General features: G+C 42.7%; 1 protein-coding gene across 2 annotated transcripts in view; it reads right to left on the bottom strand.

Moving 5' to 3' along the window:
- Positions 1 to 74: 74 nt before the first annotated feature.
- The window catches only part of LOC123994454 (protein lin-7 homolog A-like), a 34,689-nt gene continuing 7,102 nt past the window's right edge, over positions 75 to 27,661 (bottom strand). The window contains exons 2-6 of one of the 2 annotated variants that reach the window (XM_046297057.1): positions 21,169 to 21,287; positions 13,931 to 14,002; positions 9,226 to 9,435; positions 4,557 to 4,768; positions 75 to 2,034 (exon numbers count right to left, since the gene is read on the bottom strand). In XM_046297057.1, the coding sequence (XP_046153013.1) occupies positions 2,010 to 2,034; positions 4,557 to 4,768; positions 9,226 to 9,435; positions 13,931 to 14,002; positions 21,169 to 21,287 (638 nt within the window). In that variant the 3' untranslated portion in view covers positions 75 to 2,009. Of the gene's footprint in view, positions 2,035 to 4,552; positions 4,769 to 9,225; positions 9,436 to 13,930; positions 14,003 to 21,168; positions 21,288 to 27,661 lie in introns of both variants that reach the window. The other variant, XM_046297058.1, reaches the window with a different exon arrangement.

The raw sequence follows: 27,661 nt of genomic DNA, 5'->3' as shown, positions 1-27,661 counted from the left end.
CATGCTTCCCCTTACCCCAGATTTCAGACAAGCACAATAGACACAGTAGAAGAAGAAGCAGTTTGGGGTCAATGAAGTCATCAATGTACACACGCACATATATTTATTTATACAAATATAATATGTATAACAATTGCATATCACCTGGTGTTGTCTTTTTTTTCTGTATAATCAGGAAGTACAGTACGTCCAGTCAGGAAGTACAGTACGTTGAATCAGGAAGTACAGTACGTCGAATCAGGAAGTACAGTACGTTGAATCAGGAAGTACAGTACGTCCAGTCAGGAAGTACAGTACGTCCAGCCTAAAAAATGCAAGTCGGCAATAAGAAAGAGAATAAGTAAATGTACAAAAAGGATCTGTCAGAGGCTAAAGATGAACTGCTCAAAAGTTGAGGGACTAAACACGTTCACAGCCCAATCTGGTTGGACTATCAGGATGGCACATTGTACACAGTATGGATGTTAAATGATCTTGCACTACTTCAATACCCACCCACAAAGGAACTCGGCCTATATAGAACATACATACTAGAGTTTGCTACTAGGAAAACCATCCAATGTATTGTTTGTCTGACAGTACTACAGATACAAGACCACTTTTGAAACAGTGTTGATCATCGACTGGTTTTCTAATAGCTTTCAATGAATCCACAGTGCAACTTGTTATACTTAGATATGGTTACTTGCTATGAGAATACTACGTCAGACGATAGGTAGAGGGTTGAAGGAGAGAGTTTAAAACAGAGGTCCCTTAGTGATAAGACGACTAGAACATTCCACAGTCTCTTACTCACAATGATTGTCAAAATGTAAAGGTGACGACGCAGATCCAGGAGAATGAGTCCATTAACCATACTATTCTGGTACGAATTATACACTGGGCTATAGGTCTTGTACAATTCAATATTTTAAATAATCATCTGCATGTTAACAAACACACACATACCTTAATGAAATGACTATGCAAAACTCAGATTGTAAACAATAAAATAGATTGGTTTAAAAAATAAAGACAATTGTACCATTTGAATAACCCGCCAGGTCATTAATATACATATAAATGTGTTTGACATTCCTCATATAAATGAAATTATATTGATATATGTAGTTTTGATTTCATATGATTACTCTATATACTCTCTGTATATATTCTTTTGATGGGAGAAGATGACTAACAATCATTAAACGGCTGACTTGAGAGCTGAAAGTCAAGATATGAAATTTCACGATAATTGTACTTGTATTCAATTGTATGAATACAATTATCTCTGTGTATTCATCCACTTTACATACCTCTCTTTTAACAGCCGTTTGATTTTAATGTCAGGAGCTGCCTTATGACACACAGTGCATAAGATACAGTTGACCTAGTATTACATTGTTAACTTTTGTATCTTTCCCACATACTGTATATCTCTAATCGTTACTCTTATGTGAAATGTAAAACCAACGAAAGTCTGTTATTGCTAAATCTACAAGTTTCCATACAAAATATTTTCTCGCTGCAATATGTATAAGGTTAAAAAAAAAGAGTTTACATTTATCCAAAGCAGGACAAGTTTGAGACAAAAAAAGCAATGTTCATTCACACACGGACAAGTACAGTATAGAAGAAACCATAGAAATATCATTGTTCAAAGCTATAGCAAAACCAAAGTCAGGAAACAAGTGAAATGAATTCAAAACAGATAACAAAAAGAAGTAAACTATCACAAATGACAAGGAGCATTGTGGAGGATTACAACTTTCAACTGTTAGAGGACAACTTCAAATGAACACAAACAAAATATGGGTTTCAGTGCTAGCCTCCAATCTCTCATGTCACAAGCACCGTTGTTTACATTTCAGAACACATATCTTTCAGTTTTGCTTCATTCTGTTGGTAGTACATTGAAGGGGGAGAGAGAGTCTTCACTGCTTAACAGTATCATATTCTCCTCTACCAGGTGGTTCCTTCGGGATCCTCAGCACATAGAGATGGACTCAGAACCTTCCTTTCAGTGTCCCTCACTTCTTCTTCTTTTGGAACAGCCTGTGAGAGGGACAGGTGTGAGAAAAGCTGAGAGCACTTTGACAGGTCGGTAAAGTGAGATGCTAATGTCATATTCTGGTCCAATAAGTTACAAAAAGTGTAGTGTACTCTGCTGTGAATTGCGAAAAGCCCATTGAACTGTGAAAAGCCAATTAAAAATGATTGTGAATGAACCTTTTACTGCATTGGGCTAAATCAGGGTCACACAGAGTGTTTCTTGGTAGTCTTAAACAAATCTACTTTGAAACAAAAGCATACACTTCTCACACATGGTTATGGACTTTAAAAAAGAAGCCACCTGTAGCATGTCAGATAAAGAGTTTAAATGTATTACATTTTGAGTTTGCATCCCAATATTACACTTTAGATACATCAAAGAAGACTGAAATATAACAAAACTATTTGACATAAAAACACAGGATTTTCAGTCAGGTTCTAGAATGTTTATTAATTATGAAAAATATGAATAACATTCCACCTATGAGGCCATTAGGTCATTTGACAGCAGGAAATGGCTACATGTCTGTGGAATTCCCACTACTACTGAGAACAGAAATATAGCAGAGCCTATTGTGTCCCCGGGTCTTGGTCAGCCTGGCCAGGTATGTGAGAGAGAGACAGAATGGCCGGGCAGCGAATCAGAGAGGAAGGCTACATGACGAACAGATTCCATGGTGCTTTCCACCTAGCAGGCGGCGCGTGTCGCTTGCTTGGCCACCGGCCTCTTGGCCCCTGTGGCAAAGCCCTGTAGTCAGCATGCCAGGGTTGATACAACATGATCCCTGCTCAGTCCCCACTCCATGCCTCTACTGCACAGGTCTACAAGCTCGCACATACCTCCCCGAGCTAAACGAGGGCTACATGAGGAGGGTTACTATCAAACCATCAGTGCCACTGAGGATCCCTTAGCCTGCAGGTGGTGTTAAGTCTTTTGCGATGTGGCCCAGACAGGCTTAGTATTACTACTGCCTATTTTCAGAGTTGTACTTATTTTAGCTTTATCACCTCCAGCAATCCAAGCAATGACGGGCTATATTTGTATACCACAAGTCTGCCTCAACTTTGCACTGATGCAGTCAACTCTGCTCTGTGGTATGTGTTGTAAAACATGTAGCATCCCATGAGCGTGAGCTCTTATTTGCTCAGCTATATCTAAAATAACTCACAAGCCACACGGCTGAATTACTGACACAACGGTTATGACTGTACAGGGGATTGCAACTGCTTAGTTAACAAACACCCTGACATAGGTTAAGAGCTCATTCCAGGACCTTAATGTGTGCTGCAAGCAATGTTTAATGAAAAAATTGAAACGCTTGATGTAATCCTCTGTAACTTTTACCCAAAGGACAAGGCCTGGTATCATTGTGCAGTAGGAGCCTCTCTGACAGGAGCCTCTCTGGTGCTCTCTCTGGGTATAAAGAGCCCAATGGGTTTTAAAGAACCACTGAACATGCCGATTGGCACTTCTGTTTTTCTTTTGCATCATTAGAAAAACAAGATTTTAGTCTTAGAGGTTTGTTTCCAGACCGATTCCACGCTTGGTTAATGATGTTTTGTCCCGCATGAGACACTGTAGACGCAGAAGCCTATTTCACTTCCTCAAAATCCCAAGAATGAATTGAAGATAACTCAAGAAATCTGTAATTCAATTTGGTCGTTTTTGCCAACTATGTTTAAGTTGCGCAATTTTACATTTCACTAAGGTGTTTGTTGCAGTATTTCTCAAGTAAAAAATGCACAACATGTTGTCTTATGTAAACAAAGCCAGGCTGCTGGGCAGGTCTGTCTCACTGTATGCTATTGAATAGAGAGCAATCACTGCAGCTGTTCACCCCATGTTAATAGGCAAATGTACTTAGTCTAATCCTTCATTTGCCTGTTGTGACACACAATTGTTCCAAACACTTTGTAGTCAATTTGGACACTAGAATAACTGTTTCTGACTCATATCGATGCCACATTGACAGTTTTCAAAGGCATTCGTTGCGTTTTAAATGCTGTTGCTCTTTCAATGGTGCAATGTGTATCTCCAGACAATGCCAGCCTCCGTCAGTTCACCCTATTCCCCAAAAACCTTTGAGGTGCTAAAGAGTCCCGTGTGGCTCAGTTGGTAGAACATGGCGCTTGCAACGCCATGGTTGTGGGTTTGATTCTCACTGGGGAACAAGTGTGAAAATGTACGCACACAAATTGCTCTGGATAAGTGTGTCTGCTAAATGACTGAAATGTAAAATCCCTGTGTCAGATCCTTAAAACAGTTTCAATCTAAATGAAATCATAGAATGGTAAATATATGGCAAGTTTAGAGGACTGGTCTTCTTACTGTACCAGCTGTTTTCTTCATCCGTGTGGTTCAACTCCTTCTCCTCTGTGGTCCCAGATCTGGTTTGTGCTGTCTTGCCAACACCTACAGTCCTTTTTGGTGTGACAATGCCCATAGGAGTCGGCATGACAGTACAAATAGATCTAGCACCAGGCTACGGTCCCCCACCCTTAAAGCAATGAAAGGCCTCACCTACGACATATGGTTCTGCTGGGTAGTGAGGTTCTGCTGCTGCTGAGCCTGCATGAGGAGCTGCTGCTGCTGGCGGCGGCGGGCCGTGCGGAGCTTCTCAAAGCGCGCCTCCATCTCTTCAAGGACTTTGGGGGTGTAGCGTACCACCAGCTTCACACTGTCCTTGGCAGCCTTCAGAAGCTCCACCGCCTTCTCGTGGTGCTCCCCCTCCACACTCTGGGGAGATACAGTGAAAGAGAATGAGAGAGAGAAGAGACTCAGCACATTTAAGAAATGTGGTGGCAATGTGTTAGTGTTGTAGTGATATGGTCTCTGAAGTCTGCCTCAGTTTCTTAATTGGCATGGACAGAGAATTAAAGAAACTTTGCCAATACTTTTATGTTAGCAACAATGACACAGTTACACAGCAGCAGCTTCAGTTTCTAAATGGTTACAACCAATTAGGTTTGAACTGGAAGTCAAATGTATTTTTACTTAGTTCAACAAGCATTGCATATTGGTATAATTAGTACTTCATCCTCAAGCCCAGAGTAATATACAGTACCAAGCAACATGTTGGACACACCTACTCATTCAAGGGTTTTTCTTTCTCTTTACTATTTTCAACAAAAATAATAAAGACATCAAAACTATGAAATAACACATATGGAAGCAAAAACGTGTTAATTAAAAAATATATATTTTATATTTGAGTAGCCACCCTTTGCCTTGATGACAGCTTTGGCATTCTCCCAACCAGCTTCATGAGATTGGAATATAGAAGAGAGCCCTATTTGGTAAAAGACCAAGTCCATATGATGGCAAGAATAGCTCAAATAAAGTGGAGAGAAATGGCAGTCAATAATTATTTTAAGACATGAGGGTCAGTCAACCCGGAAAATGTCAAAAACCATAGAGCGTTACTGTCACGACTTCTGCCGAAGTTGGTCCCTCTCCTTGTTCGGGCGGCGTTCGGCGGTCGAAGTCACCGACCTTCTAGCCATCGCTGATCCTCTTTTCATTTTCCTTCGGTTTTCTCTTGTCTTCCATCACACCTGGTTCCAATTCCCATCAATCACATGTTGTGTATTTAACCCTCTGTTCCCCCTCATGTCCGTGTGGGTGATTGTTTATTGTAAGTGCTTGTGCACGTCTGTCCTGGTGTGCGTCGGGTTATGTACCCATTTGTTGACTGTTATGTTTTCCGGTGGGTTTTGTTATTAAACTGCACCGTTTGAAAACACAGTTTTTGTTCTCCTGCGTCTGACTTCTCTGCCGCCAGTACGCCCCCCGTACAGCTACGATGAAACTGGCTCTCATGAGGACCGCCACAGGAAAGGAAGACCCAGAGTTACCTCTGCTGCAGAGGATACGTTCATTAGAGTTAACTGCACCTCAGCTTGCAGTCCAAATAAATTCTTCACAGAGTTCAAGTAATAGACACATCTCAACATCAACTGTTCAGAGGAGACTGCGTGAATCAGGCCTTCATGGTCAAATTGCTGCAAAGAAACCACTATTAAAGTACACCAATAAGAAGAAGAGACTTGCTTTGGGCAAGAAACATGAGCAATGGACATTAGACCAGTGGAAATCTGTCGTTTGGTCTGACGAGTCCACATTTGACATTTTTGGTTCCAGTAGGGGAAGGGATTATCTCTGCATGTGTGGTTCCCACCGGGAAGCATGGAGGAAGAGGTGTGATGGTGCTTTGCTGGTGACACCGCAAGTGATTTATTTGGAATTCAAAGCACACTTACCCAGCATGGCTACAACAGCATTCTGCAGCAATACGCCATCCCATCTGGTTTGTGCTTAGTGGAACTATCATTTGTTTTTCAACAGGAAAATGGCCCAACACATCTCCAGGTTGTGTAAGGGTTTTCTGACCAAGAAGGAAAGTGATGGAGTGCTGCATCAGATGATCTGGCCTCCACAATGACCCGACCTCAACCCAATTGAGATGGTTTGGGATGAGTTGGACTGCAGAGTGAAGGAAAAGCAGTCAATGAGCGCTCAGCAACAGACCCCGCCCTGTGCAACTGGGTCCTGGACTTTCTGGCGGGCAGTGGTGTAAGTAGGAAACAACATCTCCACCCTGCTGATCCTCAACACTGGGGCCCCACAAGGGTGCGTTCTCAGCCATCTCCTGTAATCCCTGTTCACATGACTGCGTGGCCATGCACGCTTCCAACTCAATCATCAAGTTTGCAGACGACACTACAGTGGTAGGCTTGATTACAATGACAAGACGGCCTACATGGAGGAGGTGACGGCCCTCGGAGTGTGGTGTCAGGAAAATAACTTCTCATTCAATGTCAACAAAACAAAGGAGATGACCCCCCCCCCCCCCATCCACATCGATTGCACAGTAGTGGAGAAGGTGGAAAGTTTAAAGTTCCTTGGCGTACACATCACGGACACACTGAAATAGTCCACCCATACAGACAGCGTTGTGAATAAGGCGCAACAGCGCCTCTTCAACCTCAGGAGGCTGAAGAAATTTGTCTTGTCACCAAAAAAAACTCACAAACTTTTACCAATGCACAATCGAGAGCATCCTGTCGGGCTGTATCACCACCTGGCACGGCAACTGCACGGCCCACAACCACAGGGCTCTCCAGAGGGTGGTGCGGTCTGTACTAAGCAATGTAGGTGTCTTGGAGGGCAAACTACCTGCCCTCCAAGACACCTAGAGCACCCAATGTCACAGGAAGTCCAAAAAGATAAATCAAGGACAACAACCACCCGAGCCACTGCCTGTTCACCCCGCTAACATCCAGAAGACGAGGTCAGTATAGATGCATCAAAGCTGGGACAGAGAGACTGAAAAACAGCATCTATCTCAAGGCCATCAGATTGTTAAACAGCCATCACTAACATAGAAAGGCTGCTGTCAACATTTTTGCATGCCCAATTTTTCAGTTTTTGATTTGTTAAAAAAGTTTGAAATATCCAATAAATGTCGTTCCACTTCATGATTGTGTCCCACTTGTTGTTGATTCTTCACAAAAATATACAGTTTTATATCTTTATGTTTGAAGCATGAAATGTGGCAAAAGGTCACAAAGTTCAAGGGGGCCGAATACCTTCGCAAGGCACTGTATATACTGTTCTATACCATCTACTGCATCTTGCCTATGCCTATCATTAGTCACTTTAAATAATGGCACCTTAATAATGTTTACATATCCTACATCACTCATCTCATATGTATATACTGCTCTATACCATCTACTGCATCTTGCCTATGCTGCACGGCCATCGCTCATCCATATATTTATATGTACATATTCTTATTCATCCCTTACATTTGTGTGTATACGGTAGTTGTTGTGAATTTGTTAGATTACTTGTTAGATATTACTGCATTGTCAGAACTAGAAGCACAAGCATTTCGCTACACTCACATTAACATCTGCTAACCATGTGTATGTGACCAATAAGATTTGATTTGATGTTTTGGAACTCCTTCAAGGCTATTGAAAAAGCATTCCAGGTGAAGCTGGTTGAGAGAATGCCAAGGGTGTGCAAAGCTGTCGTCAAAGCAAAGGGTGGCTACTTTGAAGAATCTAAAATATATTTTAATTTGTTTAACACTTTTTGGCTAATACATGATTCCATATGTGTTATTTCATAGTTTGATGTCTCCACAATTATGTAGAAAATAGTAAAGAAAAACCTTTAAATGAGTAGGTGTGTCCAAACATTTGACGGGCACTGTATATTTTCACATCACAAATCTGGATGTTATGTCAATCCTTTATGAAGCTTGCTTTTTTACATTTTAAAATATATTTTTCTCCCAATTTCATGGTATCCAATTGGTAGTAGTTACAGTCTTGTCTCATCGCTGCAACTCCCATACGGACTCGGGAGAGGCAAAGGTCGAGAGCCATGCGTCCTCCGAAACACAACCCAGCGCAACCAAGCCGCACTGCTTCGTGACACAATGCACATCCAACCCAGAAGCCAGCCGCACCAATGTGTCAGAGAAAACACCGTACACCTGGCGACCTGGTCAGCGTGCACTGTGCCCGGCACGCCACAGGAGTCGCTAGTGCGAGATGAGACAGGAATATCCCAGCCGGACGATGCTGGGCCAATTGTGCGCCGCCCATGGGCCTCCCGGTCGCAGCCTCGGCTCGAACCCAGAGTCTCTGGTGGCACTTTTATGTCCAAACACATCCTGACATTACCATGCAAATTGATTTTCATTTGATGGTGTAAATGGACAGTTACGGAACAGGATTCAGCAAGGAGTGACTTTGAAAGGCTAAACCGCTAAGCCGTGTGAAGCTTGGAACACTTTGCTCATGGTGACATTGGCTGCTTCTAAAAAACTGTCTCTTTGTAATAGCTTTTGTTGTTGCCCGTTGCTTTAGTCGTAGATAGCGCTCCTGTATCTTGGACGCTGGTTCACTATCAGCCTATTTTTATTTAGGTCTTCAGAAAACCAATCACTCTGCTTCACCCAATCCATATTGTGACAGTTTGACTCAAGGTTTAGACAAAATGCTTCCCGGCTCGGATGTCAAGCAAGATGAGAAAATGAATACCTGGAAATATTAACTACAGCACACAACTGTGATTGGGACTCGTAATATACAAGACACAAATTCACAGAATATCATAAATAGGGTACAGAGTTATGTGACTAGACCTAGCGGTAATCGTAAATAATCTATACATACCACGCCATTGACAGACAGGAGCTGGTCCCCTCGCTTCAGTCCCCCATGCCTCTCAGCCAAGCCCCCTGGAATGATGCGGGAGATATAGATGGGAGAGTTCTGCTCCTTGCCACCCATCACATTGAAGCCCAGCCCCTCCTCCGTCTTGGGCAGCTCCACCACTCGGGGGTGAGAGTGACCCTCGCTGGCCGCAAAGGCTGCAACTGTGGCCTGCAGAGAGAGACAGAAGAGAGGATAACGATCAGACCATTATTGGTGTGTTCAGCACTAACTCCATGCCCTATACCACCCTATTCTGTCTACCACACAAATAGATAAGATAATGAAGATACTAAGTGCATGAACTGGGATTGCATTTCCAAACAGCCAGATAAGTGTACAGACTTAAATTCGCTCTGTGGGTGGGACCTTCTGACTTCTCTCTCTAAACAGGGCTTAGAGACATCCAGTAGGACTAAAATAACAAAGTGAGAGCCAAGGCGATGATGGTGATGTATTGTATAGCCATGTGAGATGTTTTCTGGCTCTGTAAGAACATGGATTAGCACATATCTGTCGCCGTTGGAGAAGAAGACGCAAGATAACTCACCCCAACTAACTAAATGTCTGTGAGCCTGCTTTACTAAATTCCACTGGCTTGGGATGGCTTTCAAGTTCTAGACAAATCTTCTTCTCGCCTTGTCGTCTGAAACAAAGTGTGCAGGAGCTTGTTAGCCCAGCCTGGGAAAGGAACAGCAGATGTACATCGCCACAGGTGCCGGTCTGTCAAGTCTGTCTCAATATTATTATTAAGCAATACTTTCTCAGGAAACTGCCGGGGAAAAAGGCCTCTGTTTCAAAGCTTGACATATGTGGATCCAAAGTTTTCCCTAGCAGGTGAAAGCCCAAAGCTTTTGAGATGCTCCACTTTTCCGCCCCCCTTCCATCTCTCTCTCCCACTGTGAGGTAAAGAAGCACTGTGCTCAGTATGCCACCATCACCTCTCTGGCTAACGGCATAACGACCTTCACAAGTTTATCTCCCTTCCTGGGAGGAAGAAACTAGGTGGCATACGGCTGCCTCCTCCAAACTCAAAAAGTGTCCGAACCAAAGAAAAATGAAAGCTTACTGGGAAATTAGTAAGTAATGTCACAGTACATATGGAAATGACTTCATTTCAACAAAATGTTATTATCAACAGCCATCAGTTCAGCTCAGTCTTTTCTCTGGAGCACCATAGACTAATTGGTCTCCCATCTCTGGAAGATAAAAGATAAGAACCTCAGGCCAGGAATTACAGTCTGGAATTGATTCAATTAACGGTACTAAACTGAATCAAGTGCTCATGTTCTCAGGTGAAACACATTGTAATTGGTAAACGCTCAACAGCAACAGTTCACCAAAGGCATCTAAAATAACATCTTGCTAATGCCTCAACATTGCTGGTGTATCAAGGATCCCTACTTTTCAATAGGACTATAACACATTTTTTAGGCCCCCAATTTCCTACTTATTAAAGTGGTTCATGTGAAATGCCCTGAGTGCTGCCCTCCAGATCTTTGGTCAGCGATGTACTTGAGATGTACTTGGAGACGAGGCTGATGAAACAAGCACCGGCTCAGCTAAACGGAAACTCTCAAGAGGGCGGCACTTTCAAAAGCAGCGCACCATCTCATTTCGATGTCATCGATTGAAATCACTCCCGTGGGCGTGGAAGCCAGTGAACGGACTTTGCTCTGTGTTAATTGCTGCTCCGCTGGTGGCTACATTTAATATGCGTTTGAAAAGACTGGTGATGGACAAGGACAAAGCTGAAAGAAACTTCATGCTGTTGTCATTGCTTTCTTGTGGGAACAGTGTCATAAGGACAATCTTGTGTGCTTTAACACTGTGAAGTACAAGCCCTTTCATGAATTGCAGAGTAGTTTGATTCGACCGATCTACATTCTCTCTTTCAAAACAGCCTTTGAATAAGCTTTGGAGAAAAAAAGACTTCTTTATGAGTATGTACATTATAATGTTGAACAGAGACTTTGAATATTCCACAAATAATGGATATTTGAAGGGAAATGAAAAGGACACGTCACTGTAACAGCAGTGTACCATCAACCTCAACACCATTTTGATCTGAGCAGGGTTGAAAGAGTATTTTGATATTCCATCAACATCAGACACAGTGGTGTCCTTCAATAGGCCAGTAGGACTGAAGTCGGAAGTTTACATAATGAAATAAACAAGTTTACATGTTGAAATAATTCAAACTTGTTTTTCAACCACTCCACACATTTCTTGTTAACAAATTATAGTTTTGGCAAGTCAGTTAGGGCATATACTTTTTGCATGACACAAGTCATGTTTCCAACAATTGTTCACTTATAATTCACTGTATCACAATTCCAGTGGGTCAGAAGTTTACATACACTAAGTTGACTGTGCCTTTAAACAGCTTGGAAAATTCCAGGAAATTATGTCATGGCTTTAGAAGCTTCTGATAGGCTAATTGACATAATTTGAGTTAATTGGAGGTGTACCAGTGGATGTATTTCAAGGCCTACCTTCAAACTCCGTGCCTCTTCGCTTGACATCATGGGAAAATCAAAAGAAATCAGCCAAAACCTCAGAGAAAAAAATGTAGACCTCCACAAGTCTGGTTCATCCTTGGGAGCAATTTCCAAACGCCTGAAGGTACCACGTTCATCTGTACAAACAATAGTACGCAAGTATAAACACCATGGGACAAAGCAGTCGTCATACCGCTCAGGAAGGAAACGCGTTCGATCTCCTAGAGATGAACGTACTTTGGTGTGAAATGTGCAAATCAATCCCAGAACAACAACAAAGGACCTTGTGAAGATGCTGGAGGAAACCGGTACAAAAGTATCTATATCCACAGTAAAACAAGTTGTATATCGACATAACCTGAAAGGCAGCTCAGCAAGGAAGAAGGCACTGCTCCCAAACCACCAATAAAAAAGCCAGACAACGGTGTGCAACTGAACATAGGGACAAAGATCATACTTTTTGGAGAAATGTCCTCTGGTCTGATTAAACAAAAATAGAACAGTTTGGCCATAATGACCATTGTTATGTTTGGAGGAAAAAGGGGGAGGCTTGCAAGCCGAAGAACACCATTCCAACCGTGAAGCACGGGGGTGGCAGAATCGTGTTGTGGGGGTGCTTTGCTGCAGGAGGGACTGGTGCACTTCACAAAATAGATGGCATCATGAGGTAGGAAAATGATGTGGATATATAATAGCAACATCTCAAGACATCAGTCAGGAAGTTAAAGCTTGGTCACAAATGGGTCTTGTGGCTTATTTATTTATTTAACGAGGCAAGTCAGTTAAGAACAAATTCTTATGTTCAATGACGGCCTAGGAACAGTGGGTTAACTGCCTGTTCAGGGGCAGAACGACAGATTTGTACCTTGTCAGCTTGGGGGTTTGAACTTGCAACCTTCTGGTTACTAGTCCAACACTCTAACCACTAGGCTACCAACAAAGTCAAGATATTGGAGTGGCTATCACAAAGCCCTGACCTCAATCTTATAGAAAATGTGTGGGCAGAACTGAAAAAGCGTGTGCGAGCAAGGAGGCCTACAAACCTGACTCAGTTACACCAGCTCTGTCAGGAGGAATGGGCCAAAATTCACCCAACTTATTGTGGGAAGCTTGTGGAAGGATACTTGAAACGTTTGTCCTAAGTTAAACAATTTAAAGGCAAAGCTACCAAATACTAAATGAGTGTATGTAAACTTCTGACCCACTGGGAATGTGATGAAAGCAATAAAAGCTGAAATAAATCATTCTCTCTACTATTATTCTGACATTTCACATTCTTAAAATAAAGTGGTGATCCTAACTGACCTAAGACAGGGAATCTTTACTAGGATGAAATGTCAGGAATTGTGAAAAACTGAGTTTAAATGTTTACATTTCAGGAATTGAGTTTAAATGTATTTGGCTAAGGTGTACGTAAACTTCCGACTTTAACTGTATGTCCTTGTATACCTTTCATCCAAGATGGAAATTCACAACACAATCCAGTCTGATGAAAGTCATTAAAAAAGGTTACCCTGTTTACTACTCCTTTAGAAAGGGACTGAACCACAGTCAAAGTTTTACAGAGCATTTGCGATTGAAGAGATGACGTTTCGCTGACAAAAAAAAGCGCCCTTTTGGAATTGTATTCCACACCAGCCCTAGTTATCTACTCATCCTGCTTGCCCAGTGCTGTCAATCAATCTGTGTCCCACTCCTCTGTGTGCCCAGGCCGTGTAAGAAGATGGGGGCAGCAGTCTCTGGAAGGAGCAGCCAACTGTATCAGTCAGTGTGCGTACCTCCCTACGTTGCCCCATCTCTTCTTCACTCACTCTCTGATGTATTGGTGACACTGGGAAAGAGGACTGTGATGCACTCCTCTCTCTCATCTCACCCTCCCTCTTTTCCTGTCCCCCTTTTACTGTTAGATGTCTGTTTTATTCTCCTCCACAAAAGAAGCTCTCCTCAGAAGGAATATGAATGAGCGGAGGAGGGACTCATTGGTGGAACCTCTCAAGTGTTTACATCCAAGGTCTGCTAATGAGTCATTCATTGTGCACCAAACCTGCTCCACTCTTTGATCATCTGATGGAGACATGGGTGTTTATGTATCTAGGCTACATTGTACAGTATCTTTCAGCCTCAAGTTTGGTCAGTACAGTCTGAGATTAGAGTATGTTGCTCACCTTCGCTGTAGCCCGTGCCTGGTACTCCAGACACCCATTGACTGTGATTGTTTCATGCATGTACTGGTACACCTGAAAGAGAAAAATGGACAAACCATGAGTGTATTTTCTCAGTACTTTTGAATTTTCTGTAACATTTCTCCAAGTCTCTTGCACGTTCAATCCATGTCGTAGGCTACCAGACTTGGTAGTTGGCAGGGTTAGGTTTTTGATTTTCTATTTAAACCTGTATTTTGAGAGTGTTTATTCTTGCAAATACCTTTGTAGATTATGTAGATGTTCATTGGATTTCTTCATCCACCTGGATCCACCTTTCACTGTTAATAAACTGCACACTATTTGGATCCTGCTGCCTCCCGCTACTTACTGCCCTTAAGGCTGCTCAAACATCTGGTCCCTACGACAATTAGCATAAGCAAACCGTGGTGCATCAGTAAGTACAAGATACTCATAGGACACTGTGGTGTGGCGCTACTACCCCTTTTGGTTTTCTCTCAAGTGGGTAACACATGGCACTGAGTAAATAAACTGAAGAGAGTGGAGTTTGGAACGGAGTAGTGAGTGGAGCTAAGACTCTTGGTACTGTAGGTGAATTTCCACTAAGGATTTCCCCCCTCAGATTTGTCTGTTTCCAGCTCCACCGCCCGGCCCCTGGTACTCATTGGGCCATGGCCTCAGTGGACTTGTCCTGACTTGGGGCCAAGGCAAGGACACTGGGGCTTTTCACATTATTTTTCGGGCATTACTTAAAATGATAAACGCAACATGCAACAATTTCAGCGATTTTACTGAGTTAAAGTTCATATAAGGAAATGAGTCAATTGAAATAAATTCATTAGGTCCTAATCTATGGATTTCACATGACTGGGTAGGGGTGCAGCCATGGGTGGAGCTGGGAGGGAACTTGGGAGCCAGGCCCACCCACTGGGGAGGCAGGACCTGCCAATCAGAATGAGTTTTTCCTCACAAAAAGGCTTTTTACAGACAGAAATACTCCTCAGCTTCATCAACTGTCCAGGTGTCTGGTCTCAGACGATCCCACAGGTGAAGAAGCCGGATGTGGAGGTCCTGGGTCACACGCGGCCTGCGGTGTGAGACGTACAGCCAAATTCTCAAAACAACGTTGGAGGCGGCTTATGGTAGCGAAATGAACATTACAATTTCTGGCAACAGTTCTGATGGACATTCCTGCAGTCAGCATGCCAATTGCATGCTCCCTCAAAACTTGAGACATCTGTGGTATTGTGTTGTGTGACAAAACTGGCCATTTTAGAGTGGCCTTTTATTGTCCACAGCACAAGGTTCACCTGTGTAATGGTCATGCTGTTTAATCAGCTTCTGATATGCCAAACATGTCAGATGGATGGATTATCTTGGCAAAGGAGAAATGCTCAGTAACAGGGATGTAAACAGGGATGTAAACATAAACAATTTGAGAGAAACAAGCTTTTTGTGCATATGAAACATTTCTGGGATCTTTTATTTCAGCTCATGAAACATTGGTTGTGTTTCTATTTTTGTTCAGTAATACATAACAATGGCTAACTGTGAACAATGTTTAACACCTTCTCACAAAGCAACTGTTTTGATTATGCAGAGGTTGTTGACTCCGCTCTTCACAAGTCCTCACTGTTGGCCCTAGCTTTGGAAACACGATGTCCTTAGTACAACTTAACCTCTTGAACCTCTGGGGGCAGTATTTCATTTTTGGATGAAAAATGTTCCCGTTTTAAACAAGATATTTTGTCACGAAAAGATGCTCGACTATGCATATAATTGACAGCTTTGGAAAGAAAACACTCGGACGTTTCCAAAACTGCAACGATATTGTCTGTGAGTGCCACAGAACTAATGCTACAGGCGAAACCAAGATGAAACTTCAAACAGGAAGTGAGCCAGATCAGGCGCTGTGTTCCAATGTCTCCTTATATGGCTGTGAATGTGCCAGGAACGAGCCTACACTTTCTGTCGTTTCCCCAAGGTGTCTGCAGCATTGTGACGTATTTATAGGCATATCATTGGAAGATTGACCATAAGAGACTACATTTACCAGGTGTCCGCCTGGTGTCCTCCGTCGAAATTGGTGCGTAATCTCCAGCTGCATGTATTTTTCGATGTGATTCAGATGAGAAACCAAACTGCCACGAATGACTTATCATCAAATAGATATGTGAAAAACACCTTGTGGATTGATTCTAAACAACGTTTGCCATGTTTCTGTCGATATTATGGAGTTAATTTGGAAAAAAGTTTGCGTTTTAATGACTGAATTTTCTGGGGGTTTTCTCAGCCAAACGTGATGAACAAAACGGAGCGATTTCTCCGAAACAAATAATGTTTTTGGAAAAACTGAACATTTGCTATCTAACTGAGAGTCTCCTCATTGAAACATCCAAAGTTCTTCAAAGGTAAATTATTTTATTTGAATGCTTTTCTTGTTTTTGTGAAAATGTTGCCTGCTGAATGCTAGGCTTAATGCTATGCTAGCTATCAATACGCTTACACAAATGCTTGTTTTGCTATGGTTGAAAAGCATATTTTGAAAATCTGAGATGACAGTGTTGTTAACAAAAGGCTAAGCTTGAGAGCCAATATATTTATTTCATTTCATTTGTGATTTTCATGAATAGTTAAAGTTGCGCTATGGTAATGAGCTTGAGGCTATAATTACGATCCCGGATCCGGGATTGCTCGTCGCAACAGGTTAAGGGTGTATACACTAGTGGAACTCTGGTGTTACAGTCAAAAAGCAGTACTTTATTTTTCAGCTGAGCAACTCTTTGAAAGCCAATATTGAAAACCATCTTGGGACCTTATTCCAGGACACCTCTTCCACATCTACAGTGTGTTCTAACCTCCTCTAAAGAGGAGTCAGCATTACGAGCCAATGGAAAGCTTTCAGGTGTAAAAGAGCTATTTTGAGTTGTTTCTATACAGGACATACTGTATCGACACCATTTACAATAACACCCCCAGCGTATAGTATGACATTATCACACCTTCTTCTGGTGATCCAACAGAAACAACTCGAAACATTACGAATGCTCTGACTAGTGTTGCAGTGTTGAACATTACATGAGACATTATGGGGCCTACATCCCCATACGGGGTCATGTAATTGTTTGATGTGACTCATATGAGCCCTCATCCTTTGTGTGTTTTAGCCAAGAGCCTTGCGACTGGTCCATTCTATAAACATTTTGTCAGTGCACCGTTTGTCATCTAAAGATACAGCATCCATCCATCCCTGTGAGCTTGATTGAAATACACTGAAGATGTATGGACTGTTGTGTATTCAAGGTCTCAGTGGATGCCTTGCTGTGAGTCAGGAGAATCGTGTCTAGGAAACACGTGAACAACAATAAAAGCTATTTCAATTTGTAATTTGCTTAACTATATGCACAAACATCCACGAGTTGAAGTGCAAATTGGATGTTCCACTAACTACTGCTGAATTACTCAACAAGCAAACCAAATTAAATTGGAACGTCTCAAACCCTTCTTAAAGAACAACATTGACTTTTTCATGTGCAGTGAATTGTATTGTTTTTCTCTGGAATGGAAACTAATAGGGATTTTACTCATCAGCTCACACCTCGGTATGTCTCGACACAAGGAGAGCATGTGTTTTCTGGGCTCAACCATCATTCAATATTTCTGTATGATGAGCTAAGGCACTTGCCTCTTTGCGACTTCAAAGTGCTTCATCTGTGTTTCAACAATAAAACAAGTGGTTTCGTGTCGCCTGGGTATATCTGACTGATGAAAAACAAAGTCTGTTGGTTAATATGAAAATGAAAGAAGAACCGCAATCCAACAACAAAATAAATGCATTGGATTTTGTTTTGAGCAAGCAGTTCACATACAAAAATAAGATATTTGAGCTTTTTAGGTTTACCTTTATGAACCCAGTTGAACTCAGTCTGACAACACTGTTAATGAATGAACATAACCTTCTGTTCTGATAATTCATTGGGGGAAAATAATCTCCAATAGCATAAAGAAAACAGTCACAACATGGAACAAATTGCTTTGTTCTTTTCACTGTTTCACTTTTCACCAGGGAACAAACAGATTCAAAGTGAGGTAGAAAGAGAGTGAGAGAGAAAGAGAGAGAGAGAGAGACAGAGTGAGAAACAGGCAGAGAGAGAGATGGAGAGAGTGAGAGAGAGAGATTTGAAAGACTTGCACTCCTGAAGGCATCATTTCTATCTCATTCCCCCTCCTGTTGCTATGCATCCATCTTTACCTCTGAACACTACTTTCTTCCTGTCCCTCCTGAATATACTCTCCCTTTCTCTCTTCCCCCTCTCTCTCCTGACTCTCCGGTACACTGGGTGTTTACCACGGCAGGCATTCATTAACCCAGATCTATCTAACCTCTGTGGAAGGCTCATTGTGCTTGATGGGCTGGGGGATCCCAGTCTTACCGTCAGCCTTACGAGGACGCCACAATGATTGGCTTGGGGCTACCAGTCTTACCGTCAGCCTTACGAGGACGCCACAATGATGGGCTGGGGGCTACCAGTCTTACCGTCAGCCTTACGAGGACGCCACAATGACGGGCTGGGGCTACCAGTCTTACCGTCAGCCTTACGAGGACGCCACAATGCCTGATAGTGGAGAGAGCTGCCCGGAGGGTGCCTGGCACGACGCGTGTAACCATGGCTCCCCGAGCAAAATGGGGAAGGATGAGACGGAGAGAGAGCTTGAAGAGCTCTCCTTCTCCTCTCTCTAGCTGACTGAGTTTAAAGGGGTCCTTTGGTAGAAGCAAAATGGCATTTAATAACTGTTCATTCACAGACCTCCCTCACTCTGTCAGCATGACACAAAGAGAGAATATTAAACGCACAGAGATAATTAAATGAAGTGGCTTTCAGCCTTCAGCTCACAGTAAATGTAGTAAGAGACTAAAGGTCTGCCCTCAATGGAGCGGCACACAAATCCTTTCCTTTATATGAATTCAAAGTGAGACCCGTGTTCATATGCCCTGTTCCATTATCATCCGGCTACTACAACTCTATGATCACATAATTGATTCTGTTCATTGGAACAGACTATGCTTTTTTTGCAAGGAAAAATTACCTGCATTGTCATGATTCGATTTCATGTGTGGTTGAATCGTTTGCTCGGGCCTGTCGGACGATTTTCATCAGGACCAGTTCTTGATATGCATAGCGCTTTTAGTCAAGCCAACAGAGTGGCTGGAAATCCTCATAAACTCCATCATTTCCAGCTGGTTAGCGCTCCCAGTCGTCTTCCCTGGTGTCCTTCCCTTTCCATTTGCAAAGCAGATTGACTCTGACAACTCATTCAGGGACATTCCCTGAGCTCTGAGATGTCATTGATAGACAAGGCTGGGAAGAGCAACGCTCCTCCTCACTCCATCTCTCTGTAATTGTGGGTCTTTCACCTTAGCAGGCATTTCCATCCCACATCAATTTCCCCTATCAACAGTTAGCCAGTTAACCCCCTCACCCATAGCTAGGCTGATTCATGTGGCTGTAAATACTATTGACACTGTGAAGAAGGTTCTCAACCGGCTCACCTCTGTGACTTTCTACAGTAGAGACATGATCAAGCTACCCTGGTCTGTGGGATTATGTGTCTGCTCATCAGACCATGAAATGAACTTCACAAGCAGATATGAGATGAGGGGAACAAATCTAATCGCTCAATTATAATACCTGGTGGCCCCAGCTCAACGCAGAATAGGTCATCTGCATTAATGAAATTACACGCAGGTGAATCCCAATACCGAGCAACTATACATGGCTCTGACACAACCCTTAATCTTCCTGTAATAGCTGTGGAGGAAATGATTTAATGACTATGTTGTTATAATTGAACATACTATGCTGTTTTTACGTGGAGAATTGTCCTTTGTTATACATTAGTATTTTATACATTAGTATTTTTCTGATACAGGCTTGTCTTGTGTGACTTAGTCATTTGTCTGGGCGTACAGATAAGAGCCGTTTAGGTGTGACTGCAGTATGTGACATTCTGTTTTAACAATCTACGGAACCTAGACGTGTGCAAACAACATGCAGGACGGAACAGACAACGGTGACACTGTTGAGTGGATGTTATTGATTGCTTCATTTTTGCAAATCTAATAATAAAGTTGTTTTGAAGAATACAGTCTCTCTCCTTTTGGTTAGAATCCCCACGACGTGGCTCAACTACAAAGATTTCCCATCTGCAGACATATTCCAGAGACAGAACAGGGGCCAGATGAGGTCAAATGTGATTACATTACGATTAACTCGCCAATGTAGCTCAAAAAGGCTCAGCAGTCTAGTCCTGCTATGTCAGGGTATTAAGAGCGAGCCGCAGGGAAGTGTTTTTTACGATGCTCGTCACTATCCATTGTCCGGGAAAAATGTGCGTAGAATCATTTGCATGTGTAATAAAAGTGAATACAGGGGTTGTGACCGCATGTTGGATTGTAAACACATGCAACACAGCACATATGGCAAGGTATTGCTCAATTCACATAAATGCCATGTTCTCTGCTCTTCCATAGAGACATGGGAGTATTTATTATCTTGGGAGGCTGTTAAACCACTGACATGAACGCCACAGCTGTTGAATGTTGCTGATAACGACCACTCATCTTCACTCCCCAGCTCCTCTAGCAGTCAGACCTCTACGAGAAAGAGCCATTCTGCACCGTGGCAAAGTGTCAGCTCACACAAGAACGTAATTGACTGGAAACTATGGCCGGTCAGCCTCTGCAACCAATCCAAGCGGATCCTCTCTAGTTTCCCTGGTGACTGGATGTGTTGTTGGTGGTTGAAGTGTTTCGCTCGCTCTTTCCCTCTCAATGGCCAGCTGTTGTAAAAGAGTCTGTAGGGTGCTGCCTAGCTGCTACTCCTGGCAGAGACATGACGCCTCCCCCACCACCAGGCAGCACCAGGCTCCAGTGTCTTTGCCTGACTCCCAGGCCAGGCTTCTCTCATCCTGCTGTCCAATGAAAGGGCCAGCCCACCCTGACATTTCCTCTAGTAGATTACATTTCCTACTAGATGACCTCAGTCTGAGAATTGATGGCCCTCTTACTCTTCAGTCTGTGTGTCTGAGCTGACCATGTCTGGGAAAACACCCCTAAAAGTCTGCATTGTTGTGTAGCCACATTTATTCATTAAAATAACCATCAGTCACCTGTGGTCAATTTCCCTGTGTTGGCAGGAGCAAAAGGACCCTGGGGCCGTGGTGCAGGGGAATCGACTCACCTCTCTAATGGCTGTGCAGAACTCACTCTGCAACACCAACTTCAGGGACTGCAGCTTGTGACCCGGGACGTCTCCGGACTCCTGTAGCTTCTCCAGCAGCTCAATCGCCCTGGCTACATCTGACAGAGAGAGAGAGAGAGAGAGAGAGGCAGAGAGAAAGGAAGAGGCAGAGAGAGAGGAAAAGGTAGAGAGCGGTGGAGAAAGTCAGAGAGAGAGCGAGAGAGGGGGTAAGAAGGGAAGAAAAATGCCCCATTGAATTACATTAACAGCAGAGCCTTGAAAAAGAAGTCCGGAGCGAATCGATAGAGAGGATAATGGCAAAAAACTGAGTCAGGGCCAAGGGGATCAAGAGAGAGAGAGAGAGAAAGCAATCCCAGCGTAGTTTGTATTAGGCCTGCTCCATGCATGAGAAAATGGGGGGCGGACTTCAAGGTAGAGCAACGTTCCGTTCAAAGCGAGCGAATCCTGGCATGAGCGGGCACCGCGGTCATTAGATCCTTTTAAAACAAACCCATGATGCCCTAAGTTAAAGACTTTGACTCCTATGTCTAGTAAACTCTCCACTCCTAATTATCATTCCCTGAAAAAATCCAGCATAAAACAGATTATTTTCAGGAAAAAAATGATAGAAATGAGAGTACATGCTGTAAGGGGAGAGGAGGGATTTGATGCTCAGCCTAATCGTTGGGTCAGTTGTTTTAGAAGAAACAAAATAAAAAGCAGTTGGTGGTTAATGTGCATCTGTCAACCCTTTATCCCTTCAGCATGTGCAAAAACCAAACTACACAGTTTGCAACCAGCGAGTCACTGGAAAATGATCAAACCACTTGTAATCGACTACAGATATTCTATTTTTCATACCTAGCTTGATGTCGAACACAGTGACACAGTCCCACTCAGAAGAAATAGCAAGATTATGTTTTGGAGCTGATAATATAGGATAGATGTTAAAAATCTAAAAATGTCAAATCGTTAAGTGAGTCTACTTTATTAATCAAAGAAATATCCAACTATATGTAGCTCAACTATATGTAGACTATATACATTCTTTGAATAGCAAATGTATACAGAGGCTAAGGTCAAGGATTCTGAACAATTTTAAACACCATTACCCTGGTGTTGAACTAGCGCCACGCTCTGTACAACACCAATAGAGAGAGGTAAACAACCAACGATGTTTACAAACATCACACCGAACCCAGGGAGGCTGGACTGAGGGATGACAATCTAGTTTAACCCGGTGCGGCAGAGAGGAGGCAGAAAAGCTATTACTGTTTACAGACCTAGGGCGATCTAGGTAAGAGGAGGGAGAACTGCATACACAGAACCTGTGGTTGTTTAGGCAGGTTTGTTTTGTGCCAATATTTAAGCAGTCAAACAAGGGCACAACATTTACTGTTAGTACACAAGTATACATGGAGAAAGAACATGATACCCAGAGTACCAGCGTGGATTACATTAAACCAGAAGAAATGGTGGGGTCGATTTCCATCAGGATTGGTTACTGCAAGCCACAAAGTGTTGTCAGGGAGATCTTTAAAGGGCATTCATCACCCTAATTCCACGACTCCACTCAGCATCTTCTGTAATGATGGCCAAGTGTCAGCCAAGATAATATCGCATAGAATGTTCTATAGGATGTGCAAAAAATATATGTTTTATTGTCACGTACACCAGATAGGTGCAGTGAAATGTATTTTTTTACAGGGTCAGCCATAGCAAATTAAGGTTTATGTGCCTTGCTCAAGGGCACATCGACTGATTTTATTTCACCTTGTCGGCTCAGGTATTGTTAGGGATTTCCTCCTCTTCTTCCGAAGAGGAGAGGCAAAAAGGATCAGAGGATCAATACGCGGCGTGGTAAGTGTCCATGGTTCTTTTAATACGAAATAGTACACATGAACAACTGAATACAAAACCATGGAAAACCTAACCACCCTTATCTGGTACAAACAAACACAGAGACAGGAACAATCACCCACAAAACACTCAAAGAATATGGCTGACTAAATATGGTTCCCAATCAGAGACAACGATAAACACCTGCCTCTGATTGAGAACCACTCCAGGCAGCCATAGACTATTCTAGACAACCCCACTGACCACAATCCCATGACCTACAAAAAAAACCAAGACAAAACACACCACATAAATAACCCACGTCACACCCTGGCCTGACCAAAATAATAAAGAAAACACAAAATACTAAGACCAGGGAGTGACAGGTATTCGAACCAGCGACTTTTCAGTTACTGGCCGAGCACTCAAAGCTTAGGCTGAGACTCGGTGTGGGTGGTGTAGTCCACCCTAGAGGCAGGTTGTTGCCTGAAATGTCAGACTTGGTCAAGAACCCGAAACTACAGGGAGACGAGAGCAGAATTACAGCTGGTCCATAGGGAGTCGAACACAGGAAAGGGGACACTTTTCTCTAAACCTGTGAGTGTGTATGGAGGGATAACACAGTATTCATTACTACTTTACATTACCCCTGCAACAGAGCTCTGCAATAGTAATGTAGCTAATGTACAGAATTTCCATCAGATTTAATAAGCGTCCAATGAGTCCGTAAGTAAGGTGAATGAGGTTGTACAATATTTTGCACGATATCTGTAAAAAAGAGAGTTAGCATTTCACTAATGAGTGGCCAGTAATTTGCTGGTATTATTCCAAGCAGCCTGGTTAGTTTTATGAGTGTTTATTTCTCATTATAGCGAGGTCAGGGCCAGATCAGGAGAGATTTTGCCTTCTCTCATTTGCCCATTACCACCAATTTCTTCATCCTCGTCAAGGTCTCTGATGAGGCCTCCAACATCGAGCAACGCTTCAACGATTAAGATTTCTAAAACATTTTTGTTTATAGATGGGATTTCTCGGGAGGTCAGTTTTTGTACTTTGACACAGATCAAAAACAATAGTTGGGAGTCTCCACCTGTTCAGCACCACTTTCAAGTAGTTTGGCTTTCAACTTCGGTCTGGGGAATTAAATAAATGCATTCTTTGAAATAAACTGGGTTATAGGCTAAGAAGCTATTTTGTAAAAGTAAAGCAAACCGCGTTTGGTTGCTAAAGGGAAGGATTTCGACCGGGTATCAAGTTGTTTGAAAGGAGAAAGAGAAGAAGATCTGGCAGTCCGGAAAGGAAATGTTTTAGGTTACAAGCAATCAAAGGCAGTAATTTAGACCTTCATTTGAATATCAAAAATATTACAAATACCGTAACGAGGCCATATGTGTCATGCCCCATCTCCCCTATTCAGACTGTCCAGTGTCTATGACCAGTCAGCCAACACCCCAGCAGTGAATAGGGATTGTTGCTACCAGATGTGACAGTTGTTATCCCCCTAAACCAGAGATGAGGGCTAGACTACAGCAGAGCCTCTCCTGCTCCTAGAGTTATTACAGGTAATCGGTCATAAAAGCCTCCCCTCTCCAACAGTCGTCAAACCCACTGGCTACAGGTCATCTACAAGTCTCTGCTAGGTAAAGCCCCGCCTTATCTCAGCTCACTGGTCACCATAGCAGCACCCACTCGTGGCACGCGCTCCAGCAGGTATATCTCACTGGTCACCCCCAAAGCCAATTCCTCCTTTGGTCGTCTTTCCTTCCAGTTCTCTGCTGCCCATGACTGGAACGAATTGCAAAAATCTCTGAAGCTGGAGACTCACATCTCCCTCATTAGCTTTAAGCACCAGCTGTCAGAGCATATTACAGATCACTGCACCTGTACATAGCCCATCTGTAAACAGCCCATCTATCTACCTACCTCATCCAAATCAAATCAAATCAAATCAAATCAAATTTTATTTGTCACATACACATGGTTAGCAGATGTTAATGCGAGTGTAGCGAAATGCTTGTGCTTCTAGTTCCGACAATGCAGTGATAACCAACAAGTAATCTAACTAACAATTCCAAAACTACTGTCTTATACACAGTGTAAGGGGATAAGGAACATGTACATAAGGATATATGAATGAGTGATGGTACAGAGCAGCATACAGTAGATGGTATCGAGTACAGTATATACATATGAGATGAGTGTGTAGACAAAGTAAACAAAGTGGCATAGTTAAAGTGGCTAGTGATACATGTGTTACATAAGGATGCAGTCGATGTTGTAGAGTACAGTATATACATATGCATATGAGATGAATAATGTAGGGTAAGTAACATTATATAAGGTAGCATTGTTTAAAGTGGCTAGTGATATATTTACATCATTTCCATCAATTCCCATTATTAAAATGGCTGTAGTTGGGTCAGTGTCAATGACAGTGTGTTGGCAGCAGCCACTCAATGTTAGTGGTGGCTATTTAACAGTCTGATGGCCTTGAGATAGAAGCTGTTTTTCAGTCTCTCGGTCCCAGCTTTGAGTATCCCCATACTGATATTTATTTATTTATTTATTTAGCTCCTTTGCACCCCAGTAACTCTACCTGCACATTCATCTTCTGCCGATCTACCATTCCAGTGATTAATTGCTATATTGTAATTACTTCACCATCATGGCCTATTTATTTCCTTAACTTAGCTCATTTGCACTCACTGTATATAGACTATTTGTTTTATTTTGTTCTACTGTATTATTGACTGTATGTTTTGTTTATTCCATGTGTAACTCTGTGTTACATTTACATTTACATTTAAGTCATTTAGCAGACGCTCTTATCCAGAGCGACTTTTGTTGTATGTGTCGAATTGCTACGCTTTATCTTGGCCAGGTCGCAGTTGCAAATGAGAACTTATTCTCAACTAGCCTCCCTGGTTAAATAAAGGTCAAATAAAAATAAAATAAATAAATAAAAAGTTGCATTTCATTTGCTGCATCGTGACACATATCATGCCCATCATCCACCCTGCTTCCCTTGGTCTGCTAGCTCATCCACTCTACAAGCACTGTCGTGTCGATTTGTTTCAATAAGTAGATGGCTATTTGTGGACAGAATGTCTTGGACAGACCGTGGATAGTGTCGTGTGATAATTGGTGTAGAACATGCAGCAGTAATAGAACACCATCCAGTCCTGTGAGGAGCTGCCTACGTCAGGCATTTCTGCTGGAATCCTGTATTTTGTCTACGGTGTGAGGAGTGAGACATCAAATGGTTTCCTCTGTGTGTGATCTAAGGGGTATAAACCCCCAGGGTATAAGATTTGCTTGGCAGCCCTGGGTGATTTGCTGGTTCAATAACTATGGGAATCCAGGTACAGAGTTATGTCACATCCACATAGCTTTGTCTGCAACGACTCCCAAATAAGACACGTTATAATGACGCATCACATCAAATCCCTGTGTGGTGCATTCAGCCACATCACCTAGGAGACCAAGTGAGACCAAGTCCTTACTAATCTGACCTTATAGTTGGCTATGTGGACACACACAGACCAGTAAAACCATGGTCATATTGAGCTACACCACCACTAGCATCAACGTTATACCCTGACTACACCGCTCGTGTCGCGTGTGCGAGCGTTGCAAAATAAATTTAGAAATCTATATTATTCAATTATTGCACACACACACACTGCTCGCGCATGCCAACAAGCATCTGCGTTGCCAAGGGCTAAAATCTGGCCCAGTTCTACTTGTGACGCAGATTGCGATGCAAGTCCTGCCTCTCCCATCTCCTCATTGGTTTATAGAAGCAGGTACCCACATGCCATCTCCTCATTGGTTATACCCACATGGGTGACTGAAAGACGAACGAGGTCGGTGGCGGTAATGCACCTAATTTATGAAAGCTGCCAATTGCAATATAAAGTCCAGAGAAGAAAAGGCCTGGAAGGAGGAGAGATGACTAGAAACAATTCGGTTGACCATTTAATGTGTGGATTAGTTGTTGGAGTAGAGGACCTTGTGCATTTCAGGTCAAATTACAACTCAATGTTTATATCCCAGGACAAATTAGCTAGCAACAGCAAGCTAGCTAAATAGGACAAATTAGCTAGAAAGTGTAAGCTAGCTAAATTGCCATAAACGTGTAACGCTTTTCGACCTGTCCCCAAATTAATGTAATTGGTTCAGAGTTTGTTTTGATATTTTAGCCTGCGTGTCGTGATCACGTTTGGTGTGGGGGGGACAAAATTAATTAATGCACGATGGCGCACACGCGCAGCCGGTTTGGGTTCCGTGTTGCTGTCCCTCAGCCTACAATGCTAATAAAAAGGAAAACTGCTCTGTAAGAGTAGCTCTACACACCACTAAGAATACCATCACCGCCCACATGGCGTGGCCTGTTACCAAGCCGGAGCCACTCCATGAATAACTACTGTACATCTGGAGGGTAACACACAGTCAGCCAACACCAACCTGGCCTGCCTTACTAACTAACACTCCAACCCATCTGAGAGAGGAACTTGAGAGTATGCATGGATCTGGCCCCGTCTCTCTCTCTCTCTCTCTCTATTCCACTTCATTAAAAGAACGTGGCTCAGTGAAGCCCCAGGATAGGATACCAGTCCTGTAGGCCTACAGATCTCCTCTCTTTGGATTTCCT

The sequence above is a fragment of the Oncorhynchus gorbuscha genome, linkage group LG14 (assembly GCF_021184085.1).
Source record: "Oncorhynchus gorbuscha isolate QuinsamMale2020 ecotype Even-year linkage group LG14, OgorEven_v1.0, whole genome shotgun sequence".
Classification (NCBI taxonomy): Eukaryota; Metazoa; Chordata; class Actinopteri; order Salmoniformes; family Salmonidae; genus Oncorhynchus; species Oncorhynchus gorbuscha.
This window is presented reverse-complemented; position numbering and strand designations above follow the sequence as displayed.